Source organism: Morone saxatilis, unplaced genomic scaffold (assembly GCF_004916995.1).
Source record: "Morone saxatilis isolate NCDOM2014 unplaced genomic scaffold, NCSU_SB_2.0 Contig3, whole genome shotgun sequence".
Taxonomy (NCBI): Eukaryota; Metazoa; Chordata; class Actinopteri; family Moronidae; genus Morone; species Morone saxatilis.
The window spans coordinates 3563593-3577849 of NW_023339873.1; the positions used below are offsets into that span (position 1 = coordinate 3563593).

Here is a 14257-nt window from a genome sequence, read left to right on the forward strand (position 1 = left end):
TGCAATGATGGCAACGGTGGTGAAGACAACCCATGATCCCACTTTGCTTCACCGCGTCAGAAAGGAACTTTCTTTTGCGAAATGGGCTCAAGAAAAACTACAATAAAATGAAGCACAACCAGGAAGCAATGATTGATAAAAGTTGCTTTTAGCTTCTTCTAAGTCCCAGTTTTATACTTCCTTGCAAGACGATAATCTCAGATATAACTTAATTAGAAAAGTTAGCATCAGAAGTATGTGCACATTTGAAGTTAGAGATCAAAGTAACAAATTAGTGAAGTCGTCTTCATAAATCCAGCTGTCTAATCTTTTATCTCATACACACAATTTTCCTAATCCGATTTTTACCGCATTGTTGTTCTTTCACGTGTGTTGTGTGTAATGATGTTCTCATCCCCTCAAACATAACAACCCTGCAGTTAACCTTACATAAGCTTCAAACAGATCTTCCCAGATACCCATGAAAGGTATCCAAAGTTGTCCAAGAGGCTTCCCTCCATCGTGGTCGAGCCGACGGATGGAGCCGAGGTGGAGAGCGGCGAGCTCCGCTGGCCGCCAGATGAGCCGAGCTGTCCGGACGCCCAGAGTGAGAGACAGAGTGTGGAGGGGCAAACTGCAGGTGAGGACTTTTTGTATTTGGCTCATTTAGTTTTAAACTGGCCAATTACACAAACCACGACTTGACAAAAGTTGAAAAGATTCTTCACTTAAGTCCCTGTGGACAAAAGTGGGAGTGTTTCTACCACCTCGTTTTATTGATTTCAAGGGGAATCCAACTGAATCCAACACAGCCGCAGGCAATAAGAATAACTATATAGAAATAACCAGTCTTCTAACTGATAGTCTTATATTATATATATATATATTATTTATTATAGGCTATATATTAAATTTAGACTTTCATAACCAGTTAAAAACTGTTTAAGTAGCAATACAACAATGTAAAAATACTCCATTACATGTAAATGTCCTAAAAGCTCTGCAGTAAAATGTCCTCTGTGACTGATATATGTGATTTTATTAAATTCCCAACCTAGGGGTGGGGCTCCTCCAAAGGGTCACAGACAGGAGTAAAAGTAGATTGAAGTTCTTGTCGGCACTACTTAACATTAATCACTTGTTAAACTGTTGTTTATGTTGACTTAACGTTAGCACGTGTCTTTTATTGTTGGAAAGGGTCATTGTATATTGGCTTTGGCAGTCAGCTGCCGTCCCCTCTTCCCAGTACCTTCACCCCTGGTCACAAGATAAACCTGAGGGGGTCGGGAGATGATTAATGAGGGAGGGAAGAAGGAAAAACAAAGTTTGAAAGCTCCAATCAAAGCTGATAATTTTTTGGACTTTATAACAAATATAAATATCAGATCATTTTAGGGGAAATTTCTCTTTGATGGAACAGCTAATAATTCACAGACATGTGAAACATGAGGGACCCCAATTAGACACTGCTTCTTATAAGGGACCATAAGCCAAAAAGATTTAATGTTTAATAATGTCTTTTATTTTATAAGCTTATTATATGTTTTTAATGTAAAATTGTTATATGTAAAGTAACTAGTAACTATAGACGTCAAATAAGTATCATACAGGGAGTTTATAACTGGTTATGAAACAGTCTCAATTTACATTACTTTAAATGGAAATAAGTAAAGTAGTCCACCACTGGCTGTCCCTATCTGATAACACAGTCGTACAAACAGTCTTTTGAAAGTCTCTCCAACACACGAGGAGCTGCTGGACTTTAGAAATGAACATCCGTCTCTTTCTACCCATAAAAGGTTATTTCCTGTAGTTCTTCTTTGCTAATGACGCACTTTGCTTTTCAGTCTCACCTGTTTGGATGAACTGAACAAAAGAAGGGAAACACTCCAGAGCAGAGATGCAGAGATATAGTGTGGCATAATATTTTGCACAGAAATGGGATGATATGCATCACTGGGTTGAAAAATGAATCAGTCTTATCATTTGGCTTTCAAACAGGGTTCACCGCTGGAGTCATACAACACAGGATAAATGCAATTTTGCACTCAGGGTGAATTCATTAGAGGGAACCTATTTTCACCTCAGTTCTTGCCGTCCGGTGTGGATCTGCATCTGTCGGCTCTTTCCATTGACTTTATTAGCATTCATGCTGCCTCTAAGTACCACTTGAAATGCAACTGAGCAGCTGTATTCACACCATTTGCTATCAAAATTGGGGTTTGTGTTATATAGAATATTAGTCCAACTGAGTTCAGACATTGATTTATTTTAAAGTGGCATTCTATTTTAGATTAGATTGGTTTTTATCTTCTGTTTAGTTTGAGGCCAATTAAGGATCTGTAGCCTGCTATTTTCAACGTGAGATTATTTCCCCTCTTATTGATCTTTACATGTTAAAACTAATTAAAACTCATGAGCTCTGTTGAACACAGAAATGTATCTGACAATCATTTGTGAAGTGTGTTGTTGCTTTTGTGAAACGGGCTCTTACTTAGGTTGAAAACACTTGTGTTGCATATTTAAAGTGTTAAAAGTATACAGGGTTCACAGTGGAGCCTGAAAGTACTGGAGACCCATAATGATATCAATATTAAGAGTCAAATAACGATATATTCCAGCTGATATTTAGCCGTGAGTCCAGGGATGGTAATGTCTGTCTGTCAGCTGGTCCACCATCTTGTGTTCACACTCAAATACTGTGATCCCTGACTCCCTCTCCACCATGAAGTTATAATAACATTGGTGATCCTCTGACCCTCGTCTAGCGCCATCATCCGGTCAAGCATGTAACTTGTCAGAGACTTTGGTTAATGACTAGATACTTGCCAAAAAAAAAGCCATTCTGCTTATTTGCCAAATGTTACCATGCTAACATGCTGAACTTTAACTGAACGCAATCTTATCTTTAGACCTGTGAAACATAAGCACGTTTGCATTGTCACTATGAGAGTCTTATTAAAGTAATTTATTTAGATTTTGATTTATGTGCAAAGCATCATAATACAAGGACCAGTGTGTCGGATTTAGTGGCATCTAGTGGTGAAGCTGCAGATTGCAACCACCTGAATACAACTCAACATGCCAAGTGTGTAGGAGAAACTACGGTCGCCGTGAAGGGCCCTATCTAGAGTCAGTGTTTGATAAGTCTGTTCTGGGCCACTGTAGAAGTAAAGCAGTTCAACATGGGGGACTCTGTAGAAGAGGACCTGCTCAATCTTTAGAAAAAAACTAGATCCTCCTAAATGTTACACGCTGGACCTTCAAAGTACCTACAGTGGGGGTTCCAACTCATCTTTATGTCCCGTTCATTCCCTCACTTTTGCTCCATAACAAAACAATGTAAAAAAAAAAAGTAAAGTAAGCTCTGATTTGACAGACTGAGGTGTAATCCAGTGATGCTGCGTGTTTTTCCAGATGAGGAACAGTTGAGCGTCAGCGTGGACGAAGAGGCTTCAGGTGCGGAAATGCAGGACTCCAACTGAACAAACTCTCCTCCTGCGTAATCCACCGCTACTGTGAGTGTGTCCAGACTTGGATGAATGGAAACGAGTCAAATAGAAGAAGAGCACGTTGCTTTGATAGAAAGATCTCTGAGACAGGGGAGGAAGGGTAGAAAAACAGATTCCCAAACCCCAGCTCACGGGCTTGGAGCCAGAATCCTGTTGCCACTTTCTTTAAATAGATTTACAAGAAGGTGTTTTTTCTTTTCGTGTACTCATCTACGCTGATGAAGGAGGTTGTTCTGACACATGTAAGCTATTGAAGATAATTGTTGCCACCTTAGACCTTCTGGCTGTTTTTTTTTTCTTGAGAAGCTGTCTGCCTTTTTAAATTGAAAAAAATATACTTTAACTGTTGGCAGCAGACATGTTTTTAATGTCAGAATTTAAAGTACAGAGTCTGAATCTCCAGTTTAAGAGAGTTAAAACCGTCTAATATATCTGTTGTCACATTTCAAGCTTTGCGATTTTGATATATATATATATATATATATATATTTATTTTAATTCTCTGGCTCCAAGCCCTCACCGTCCAGATGCCCACAATGTCACATCTGATCTGGACAGATTTTTAAATTTCTAAATGCTGTCTTAAGTATTTAGCTCATGTGTGCCATACTGCTACTACTAATGGTAGCTAATGTTTTTTGTGCACAGTTTTTACATTAACTCTAGATGTAAATTACATCACTGTATGTTAAGTGCTGACTGCTGTAGTTTGGTGATCTTGGTCTCACTATTCACTTTGTAATAATAGCTACGATGTTTTAAAGAAGAGTATTTGATTAAGAAAGCCGTCATCACTTTATTCGATGTTATTACGATAAATTCTCTAATATATTAGAATATGTAAGCATTGTCTTCATACGGTAGGTGTTAAAAGGAATGTAATCGTTTTCTGTTTTACTTATTGGAGCAATATGTTCACAGGAATTTAAAGGCAGTCCATTTTGTTACAGAAGTAAAAATAACCAGTATATTTTAGATGTGTGTCGCTTGTCACAGACATGATATTTTTTAAAATACTGGAAACCTAAATTATTGCACAAGTAATAAACCTTTTCAAAATTCTTAAAATGTTCTTTAATTTATTGTCCCTGTGGTTTGTGGTTAAAGGGAAGATTAATCTGACTGAGAATCGTCTTTAAGTGACAAAGTCTGTCGGGTTTCATGACGTCTGCAGGGCCTCAAGTGTCGTGGTGGACAAAGTATTGAGATCTTCTACTTTAAAGGTCCAGTGTGAAGGATTTAGTGGCATCTAGCAGATTAGTTGCAGCTCTGTCGCTTCACCCTGCCCTTTACAAGCACGAAGGAGAAACTACAGTGGCCCTGAAATGCCAAAAAAGACGCCCCTATCTACAGCCAATGTTTTGTTTGGTCCCTATAGGAACAGGAGTTGTAAACTAATGAAAACTTATATATGGTAAAAACATCATATAGCTATTATTCTGACAGATATTGCGATTGTGATGCGATTCACAATCAGTTCATTTTCACTTAAAAAAACAATTGAAATCGTGACAATGTGAAATGTTTTTGGGTCTGTAACAGACAAACATGCTTCATTAAACAAGATTATTAGACCAGAGCATATCTGCAGCACTACAGTACTCCCTTATAATGCTGTTTTGTCTCATATTTTACCTTTATCAAAAAATTGCAGCTTGTGCGATTTGCATATTGCACTATTGCACACCATACTGCGATTTCGATAATATTTCGATTCATTGTGCAGCCCTACCTTTAATTAAAGCAGTTATACCACAGTGTAAAAATACTCTGTCTACTTTTACAAGTGAAAATCCTGCATGGATCTAAAAAAACCCCCCCAAAAAAACCCAACAGCATAAAATCTGCTGCTGTGAGAAGTGGAGACACGAGGGAGAGCGCGCAGCTAAAAATCATCCACAAAGAGTGAGTCATAGAAAAACAAGACATCCCGCAGATAGAAACGAATGAAAGAGCAGGGGGAGTTAAGGGATAATCAGAATAGTTTAATTATAATTGGAATATGTTCTTTTTCAAATTAAACTTTTTAAGATAAGAGTGTAAAGTTTTGTTCTTGCAACTGCATTTATAACGTTTTTTGAGTCAAACGTTGCTTCACTTCAGTTCATTATAGAACAAATATTCCTTGGACCACTACAGAAAATTACGGGTGAACATTTAACAGACTCAAAATGAGGGAATATTGCACTCTGTTGCAAAACTTCATGGCTGTGTTTGTGCTGTGATATCATTAGTGCAATGTATTCTGATAGCGGTAGCAAGTGATGCACAATTCATGTTGCTATCAGCGGCCATAATTCATTCTTTTGTGAATTCGCCCCTCAGCGCGCGGGAGCTGCCAATGATTCTGCAGGTGTTGAAACGACATGAACGAAAAGTAACATCTAGCTTCTACTTTACACTCTCATGCTGTGTTGTCACTTTGCTTTTTGAGGCACGAGAACAAAAAGTCGTGCAATGTCATTCGGTGTTCAGAGCGCTGACTGGAAGATGTGAAAGCCTCAAATCTCAGCAGCTGGTGAAGAAATCATTGTGCTTTTAAAAAACAAACCTTTACTGGTACAGTGAGTTGTTTGGGTTTTTTTGGATTAGTGGAAGTTTTGCTTTTAATGGAAGTCATTTTCATCTCCTCTGTGTTTTTAGTTTAGAGAAAATACACAGTTGTTCTGGATTTGATCTGCTCAGAACATTACAATTAGCTCTAAACCTAACCTTTTTATATCACTCAGATAAGAATAAAAGTGTTTCATGTAAACACATTTTAATTTCAAAGGGCTGCTTTAAACTTTCATAATCAAATCAAAGGATACAAATCTGCCAGGCAGCGTTTTTAATGATAAGATAATCTGCTGAAACATTTCCACACAGGCCTCTACTTTAATGAGTGATGCATCTTTATCAGGGTAACCAGTTTTTGGGATGTAAATGGGTTCATCATCATCTGTTCGATTGTAGTTTACTCTGATAAAACTGCTGCTTCAGTGCAAAAACACCAATAATAATGCAATAATTATTGATTGGTCTGTCTAACGGCTTACTGCTGTGGAGCATGTAAACAGGGCATCATCTAACTAACATCTAACTAGTCCATATAACCATTATAGTTTTAGTTAAAAAGATGTACTACTCTGTACCAGAAGTGTATTTTTAAGTCCAATTAGTGAGTCCGGTGAGACCTCAGCAGCCTCAGGGTCCACTGATATCCACATTGCAACAGAACAGGGATGAATTATACAGTTCGAGGGCAGGAATTATCTCCTGTGTCGCTCGGTGAAATACCTTCGGTGTATAAGTCTTCTCTTCTCAACCAGCATGTTGTGGAGGGGGTGGGAGATGTTCAGGACGCTAAGCAACTTGGATCCTCATCTCAACTCAGCTCTTAAACTTAAAAAAAAGCGTACTGTTCTGATAGATTGGACAATTTAGAACCAGTTCTCGATTCCAATACCTTGTGAACCACCTTGACATCTTTCCCCTGGATGGATACAGGGGTCAGAGGAGGCTTTGACCTGCAGAAGTCCACGATTAGCTCCTTCGTCTGGTTTATGTTCAGTTTTAGCTGCAGACTGTTGCAGATTTGCACCACCCAACAAAGTCATCCACCAAACCTTTGTAATCCTCCTTTTAATGTGGAATACGCAACGTATTTGGTTGTTCACTTTGAACTTAGACTTGCACAATCTTAAGTCTCTCCAGTGTCTCCAGTTTGAATATGATAGAAATATATAGGGTTTATATCCATAGTTAAATAATAAAGGATGCTGCTCAGCTTCAGTGAATGGACAAAGTTTGTGTCACTGAAATGTTTCCTTATTTCCTAATTAATAATAAAACCTTTTCCTGGAAAGCTGAAAGCTGTCCTGTAGGATTACAGCCCTGCAGTATTCCTCAGTGCTTCAGTGAAGGACATTCAGGTGTGTCTTCTCCTCTGAGCTGGAGGCTGCACCGTGAATCCAAACTCTGTTCTTATTTTAGTCTCTGATTTATGTTTCTTGCCTCATAGTTATTCAAGGAAAGTAAACCCAGCATCTGCTGTAGAAACTGCTGTATTTCACGTCATTGCCGTAGAACAAGAAGCAGTTTTTATATATCACTTGTTGAGTCCTCAATCAGGTCAACCATGGACACACAGTAACAGATGCTCTTCATCTTTTGGCATTAGATCATTCATCAGATCACACAAAATCCCAGAAGTTCTCGTCACTTAGAAGCTGATGTGAAAGGTTTTTTTGCATGCAGTAAATCGAATTTACAGAATCCAATGTGGCATGAAAACAGCAACGCTTTACTCAACGCTTTACTCTGACCTAAACTATTATCTCTAAATTGTTTACTGAACGGGGAGAAAGTCAAAGTGGGATTCTGTAAAACTTTGCTGGCACAGTTTGTTTTCCCAAAAAAAGCTTTGGGTCAGAATAAGAATAATGCTCTGGATGTTTTAACACTACAATATTTTTTTTTATCCAACTTTTTTTTTATCATTTATTCTATAAAATTTCAGCTTTATTAATTCCCAGGGGGAAACTCATTTGGCACCAAATCAACTCATACAGACAACAAACAATATTGCATTCACAGTACACAACAAATAAGTAAATATAAAGCAAGTTGAGACATGATTAATTGCTGGAATCGCGACATCTAAAAGTCTTTATTAACAAAAGACCTTGTGAGACGTTCTGTAGAAGAGATCACTAGTCACTGAATGAGCTTTGTGAGTCTGTTAAAAACTGCGTGTAATGGATGGTCTTTAAAATACAGAAACATTTTTCATAATATTTGCTAAAATCATGGCTCCATTGTGCAATTTTTAAAAATGATGCATTTAATTATGCCTGAGGGGGCACTACAAAGGTATCAGTCACACAGTATTTGCTTAATGGCCTTTAATGAACTTCACCCAAACTTTTAAAGTAATTTTTTGTAATTTTAGTTTACGTTAAGACTTTGCTTCTGATTGGTTCACATATTTAACTAGTACTATATTAAAAGTTGTACTTTCAGTTTAATTCCCCTATTTTTTTATTATTATAATAAAAGAGAGATAATTGCATTTTATAATTAAAATGCTATTTGTATTATGTAATGTTGTATTGATTTTATATGTGTTTAGAGCAAGAACTAATCCATAAAACATGTAAATAAACTCATGTGTTGGCACCATTATCTCCAATGTTGGCTGAAAGTGCTGTAACAATTAGACGGATAACAGCAATTTTCATAACCACCTAAAGGTTAAAGTTATTTATCAAGAAAAGAAAGCCAAATATTCTCTTGTCCAAGCTTCTACATTGAGAGAATCTGTTGCTTTTCTCTGTTTTATATCATTGTTGGCTGAGTATTTTGGGCTTTTCGACTTGTAGTTAGACAAAATAAGCAATTTGAATGCATCCTTGGGCTTTGGGAAACTGTTTTCTGACACAAGACCAAATTGATAATCAATAAAAAAAATCAATAGTGAGAATTATAGATAAACGGTCAATCAGTGGCCAATTATCTGGCATTTTGAGATAATCAGCATCGGCCGACGCCTGCACTCACGAGGCCAGTAAAAAAAGACTGCAGGTAGTCTCGTCAGTGTGGCTGCTGTGGAAAAACGTTGGCGCTTGAGGATGAGCACTAAATCTAAAACCGTCACTGTTTAGTGTTAAATACATATTAAGTTATAATGTATAGAACAATCCATGTTGAATGACGTCTATTCTTTCACACTGTACTGTACACACCGTACGCCGCTCTCCCTTAAACACCTTAATGTCACGTTCTGAAATCTGCAGCATTAATGTATTTTTCAGTTTAATTAATTCATAACAAATCCATCTAAAACAACACGTTACTGGAGTGTATTAGATTGTAAAGTGCCAGGAATAATTTAATATTCACGACTTTCCTCTGTTTTTATATCGGTCGACCATTAGTGAAAATAATTACTAGTTTCAGCAAACAGGATGAAGTGTCTGATTGCTCCATATATTGCTGCTCCACAGGTTGAATACATTTAATTAGAGGGAAGGATGTGCTTAAAGTTGCCTTTTTGAAAATGCAATAAAATGCAGTAACTTAAAAAATTAACTGCTGAGACAAAAAGGAAAAAAATTAAACTTAAATTTATAATAATCTTTTTTAAAACCTTAAGGAAAGAGGAATTGGGTGGTTGCATGTATATACTAGAAATATGAGTGTTTGTGGTTTAAAGTCCGTCTCTGTTTCTCTGTCTCCTTCCTCCGTTCTGTCTTGTATACACACACTCAGACGAACAGGCAACATGTGCCTGGCTCCCACGTACACTTTGATAGCTTGTTGAGGCTGATACACTGTTAAAGGTCAGATTGGTGTCTTGATCCAGACAGCGAGATGGATGGCGGGATCTCCATCTTATTTCTTTCATGCCTTGTTCCCTCTCTGGATTTGACCTTTCCGATGACAACCTTGTGAAGAGCACTTCATCGGAGCAAGTGGGGTCACTCCTGGGAAAATGAAGGGCTGCGGGGAGCGAGGCTGCGAGGGTTGGGGGGGGGTTGAATGCAGTGTCAATTATCTCTCAAATGTCACAAGCTGTTTTTCAGATGAAGCAAGGCGCATCTCTTCTCTTAAGGACGGCTCACACACACACACACACACACACACACACACACACAACACTGTATCTCGCTCATATTTGACAGATAATTCTCACAAAGGTGGAAGCTTTTAACATTTGCTTCTGCTTCGCTGCAATCAGCAAAAAACATCCTCACAGATTTGTACAACAAGATTCACTGACGCTGCACTTCAGTGAATTAATTCAGTTCCATTTTATTTGTGTAAAGTAAGTTTGTAAAAAAGTTATGTCAGGACACTTTGTCATATAGAGATAGAGCAGGTTTTTGACTGTACTCCTCATAAAATTCAATATTTCAACACTTATTGCATGAATTTTTCTTCTTCAAGTTCATCATCATCAATCACTACTATTAGTGTAGTTGTTGCTACTGTTGTTGCTGTGCACCTCTGTCTGTCTGTCTGTCTGTCTGTCTGTCTGTCTGTCTCTCTCTCTCTCTCTCTCTCTCCTCCCCCACTGGTCGAGGGCAGTCCCCGACCACACCACGCTAGAGCCGAAGGGTCTGTCTAGGTTTCTGCCTGTTCAAAAGGCAGTTTTCCTTGGGGGCCCACTCCGCAAGTGCCTTGCTCAATGTGGTACTGTTTGGTTCCCGGTAAGTTATGTTATTAAGGAGTTCGATTCCGGCCTGGCACCTCTATTGAAAAGTGTCCTGAAGATAAACTTCTGTTATGAATATTGGTGCATAGGAAAATAAGAATTGAATTGAAGTTTAATTGAAATAAGCGATATGATGACTGTACTTCTCATAAAAGTCAATTTTCAGCACTTATTGGATGGATTTCTTCATGGTCCTCAGAGGATTAATCCTGCTGACTTTGGTTTAAATAAGTTCTTCTATTTTTGGGGAGAATTTCTACTTTGGATATATACAAGGGAAGAATATTTCAATGACATGTTTTATCTGATTTCTGCATTTATTATTATTAACTTTGCTGATTAAGATTTAACATTCGACATGAGATAAACTTTAATATAACTTAAGTTTCCTTTGTTATTATTACTTCCTCTTGAATTCTTTCATTTATTTATCTTTTGCACCTTTTTTCAGTCTCTATCCTTTCAATTTTCCTCCCATCATTCTTTGATTCTTCATCTTTATTTATTTCTTCCCTTCCTCCTTTTTCTGCTTTACTTCTTCCTCAGTTCTTTCCTTCCTTCTTCTCTACCACCTTTGCTTCCGTCCTCCTTTATTTCTTTTCCCTTTTCCTTATTTTTCCTCCTTCCTTTCCAGGCTGTTTCACTTATAATATTCTTTCTTCTCTTCTTCTGCACATTGTTACTGTATTCCCTCATTCCTTCTTTCTACCTTTTCCACTGTAATCATTTCATTCTTCCTTCCTTTTTCTTAACAATTTATTTCCCGCTACTTCATTCCATTCTGTAATTTTTCTCTCCTCATTCCTGTAATTATTTTCCCTTTCTTTTCCCTAATCTCTAATTAATCTCTAATTCATTCCTTGTTTTTTCCCCACCCATCCTTCATTCTTAGCTTCCTTTTCATACTTTATATCTGACAGCATGAAAATCCCCCAGACTGCTGATCCAAAACCTTCACTTGTCAGTTGTCGGTATGACTCCACTCAACTAAATATAGAGTATTTTTTGGTATTTTACTGTTTAGAATCTCTACAACAAATTCAACATTTTGCCTGGATGCTAACTAGCTCAATCTCAGTAAATAACCATTATCTTGCTCTGCTGTATCTCCTCTGGCTGCTCTCCTGTTTCATTATGTAGAATTCATTCATGTTCAGTTCAGAACAAAGACCACATGGACCGTGCCAGTGGCCACTTGTAAATTTGTGTATTTAAAAGTACCTTTTAACACAGCCATTAGAGCCGCTGAGTGTTGTGAGGGAGCTGTGTTTTGATGATGTCAAAGTGTGCTGTGCCAGGACTTTCATCTCCCACTCCTGCTGGCTTCAAACGGGTCTTTCAAATGTGTCCGTGATAGGCCGAGGTAACGCACACCCGCCCTCCGCCTGCAGCCCGACACACTCCTCTATCAGCTCACGACGACTGGATAAAAGGGGTTTTACTACGGCTCAACCGTATCATAGACCATACAAGATAAAGTCCACATGAGCCACAATATAGAAAAACTACATGTAAACATTTCATTGAATATACTTAATGCTCCCTTCTAGTTCTGATTCATAATATCTTAACATACTTCCTGTTAGTTTAAAATAGTTTCAGCCATCATTCTGTATAAATATTTGCAGTTTTCATGAAAAGTGTCCCTTTTTAACGAGATTCATTTCATGTTGAAACTAATTTCTTGTTATAACAACTCATTATGTTTATTTTAAACAAAAACAGATTTACATAATTAAAACTTAACATGTAGGTTAAAATAAATCAGAAAATATATGACATAATATAATATGATATGTTCTTATCACAAGAAAACAACTGAATAATAATGAGGAATATGATGAAAAATATCTTGTTATAAGGTGGAAGGGGGGAGCTTTTCATGTTATAATGAGCAAATATTTTCTGTCATGGTGGCAGCAATATGCTGCCGTAATTAAAGGCTTTTTTAATCAAAGACACATAACAGGCAAGGTAAGTAAAAGCTGTGCAGAGTTGGATATTTAGTGAATCATCTGAAACGTAATTTTATGCAAAATTCAGATTCATTTTTAATTTCTGAATTCGACCAAGTAAGATTTTAACTATGTTCTCATTTAAATATTTCAGACTATCAATCAATCAAAGCTCCTGAAGGGGAAATTTATAGGAATAGTAATTTATAGTAGTAGTAGAATATGAAGCCATAATTCATTTATATTAGTATAAAGACTGGAAGCAGCAAGCAAAATTCACCTACCAGCAATAATCACTGAAGACGTTTGGTAAGTTAAAGTTAAAGTTAAAAAAAAGTTTTATGTGGCGAACAATTCTCTGCTGGTTGCATGACGACCTCATGGTGACTCCAGGTGTAAAACTCCAGTCTAAAAACGACAAATAATTTAGTATTAACAAGTCATTTTTACACTTACACTTGTGTATGAATGAAACCATTGAGATATAACATGTTAATTATTGAGCTTTAGAGATGCTGGTAGGTGAACTTTGTTACCTTTGAACGGAGGGAAGCTGTAGCTCATTCTCTCTGTCTCCAGTCCTAGTGCAAAGCTAACTGGCTACTGGTTGTAGCCTTATATAATTATACGGTGGCCAAGAGGTGTCAAACAAACTGCAAAAGCCACAATGTGAATGGAAAACTTGTCACTGGCTGTCTAACTTGTTTTGAAATGTTTCAAAACAGGTCAAAGGTTTGGTCTCAAATTGGAACTTATACAGACATATTTCACTACTATTGTACCTGTAGAATCATATGTGACAATTACATTTAAAGTTGAACTGAACACAGCTCTCTCTCTCTGTGTTTAGAGACTTCAAGCGTTGCCGTGAAGCAAGTGAAATGTTTCAAAACAGGTCAAAGGCCAGTTTTCATTGTATAGAACTGATGCTGATAATGTTCCATACAACATAAGCAGAAATGAGATTTCTTGAAAGGCCGAACTGATGAAACACAACATAAATCTGATGAAACACTCGAATGTGCGCTGACTAAATTAAAGAGCAGCGAGATGCAGCGTGTTTGATTGTGTGAAGAGCACTTTACTGTATGGACGGCCGACAGCGAGGAGGTCCGTCTCCTCTGAGGCCTCTCAGCCTTCGAGTTGGACGCCCACGCGGTGTGCAAAACACCTCCACCGTGGCTGCCGAGCACGCCGCTGTGACTGGAAATGTTTAGCAGAAAACTAACGTAAACATTCATCTGCCAACTTGGAGCTGCGGGTGTAATTGTTGGGGCGACTTCAAGTGGACCACATGTAGGTATTATTTATGTAGGCTGCTAAATCAAAAGGCTGAAGTGTTTTCGGACTGTTCATGTAATAAGCAGCTATGTGTTTTTTTCCCCTCATAATTATTTAAAAAAAGTATCTTTGTCTTTAAAAAGTCTGAGGTGGCGTCTTCTAATTAATACAATTTGTAATTATGTTATATATACTTGGTGTATAATGGATTGTGCATTAAGTAAATGTATAATTTGTCATCTCGTTAAACTTAAATTATGTTTTATTCTGCTACACTGTAGAGATCTGCTCTGAAAAATGTAAAATACGTGTCCTTTGTTCTCTTTTCAGCA

General features: G+C 37.5%; 1 protein-coding gene across 1 annotated transcript in view; it reads left to right on the forward strand.

The window, feature by feature from the left end:
* The window catches only part of si:ch73-49p17.1 (protein LBH), an 11484-nt gene extending 6937 nt beyond the window's left edge, over window positions 1-4547 (forward strand). The window contains exons 3-4 of the mRNA XM_035674205.1: window positions 445-619; window positions 3397-4547. Coding sequence (XP_035530098.1) covers window positions 445-619; window positions 3397-3464 — 243 coding nt within the window. The 3' untranslated portion in view covers window positions 3465-4547. The remainder of the gene's footprint in view (window positions 1-444; window positions 620-3396) is intronic.
* Window positions 4548-14257: the final 9710 nt, after the last annotated feature.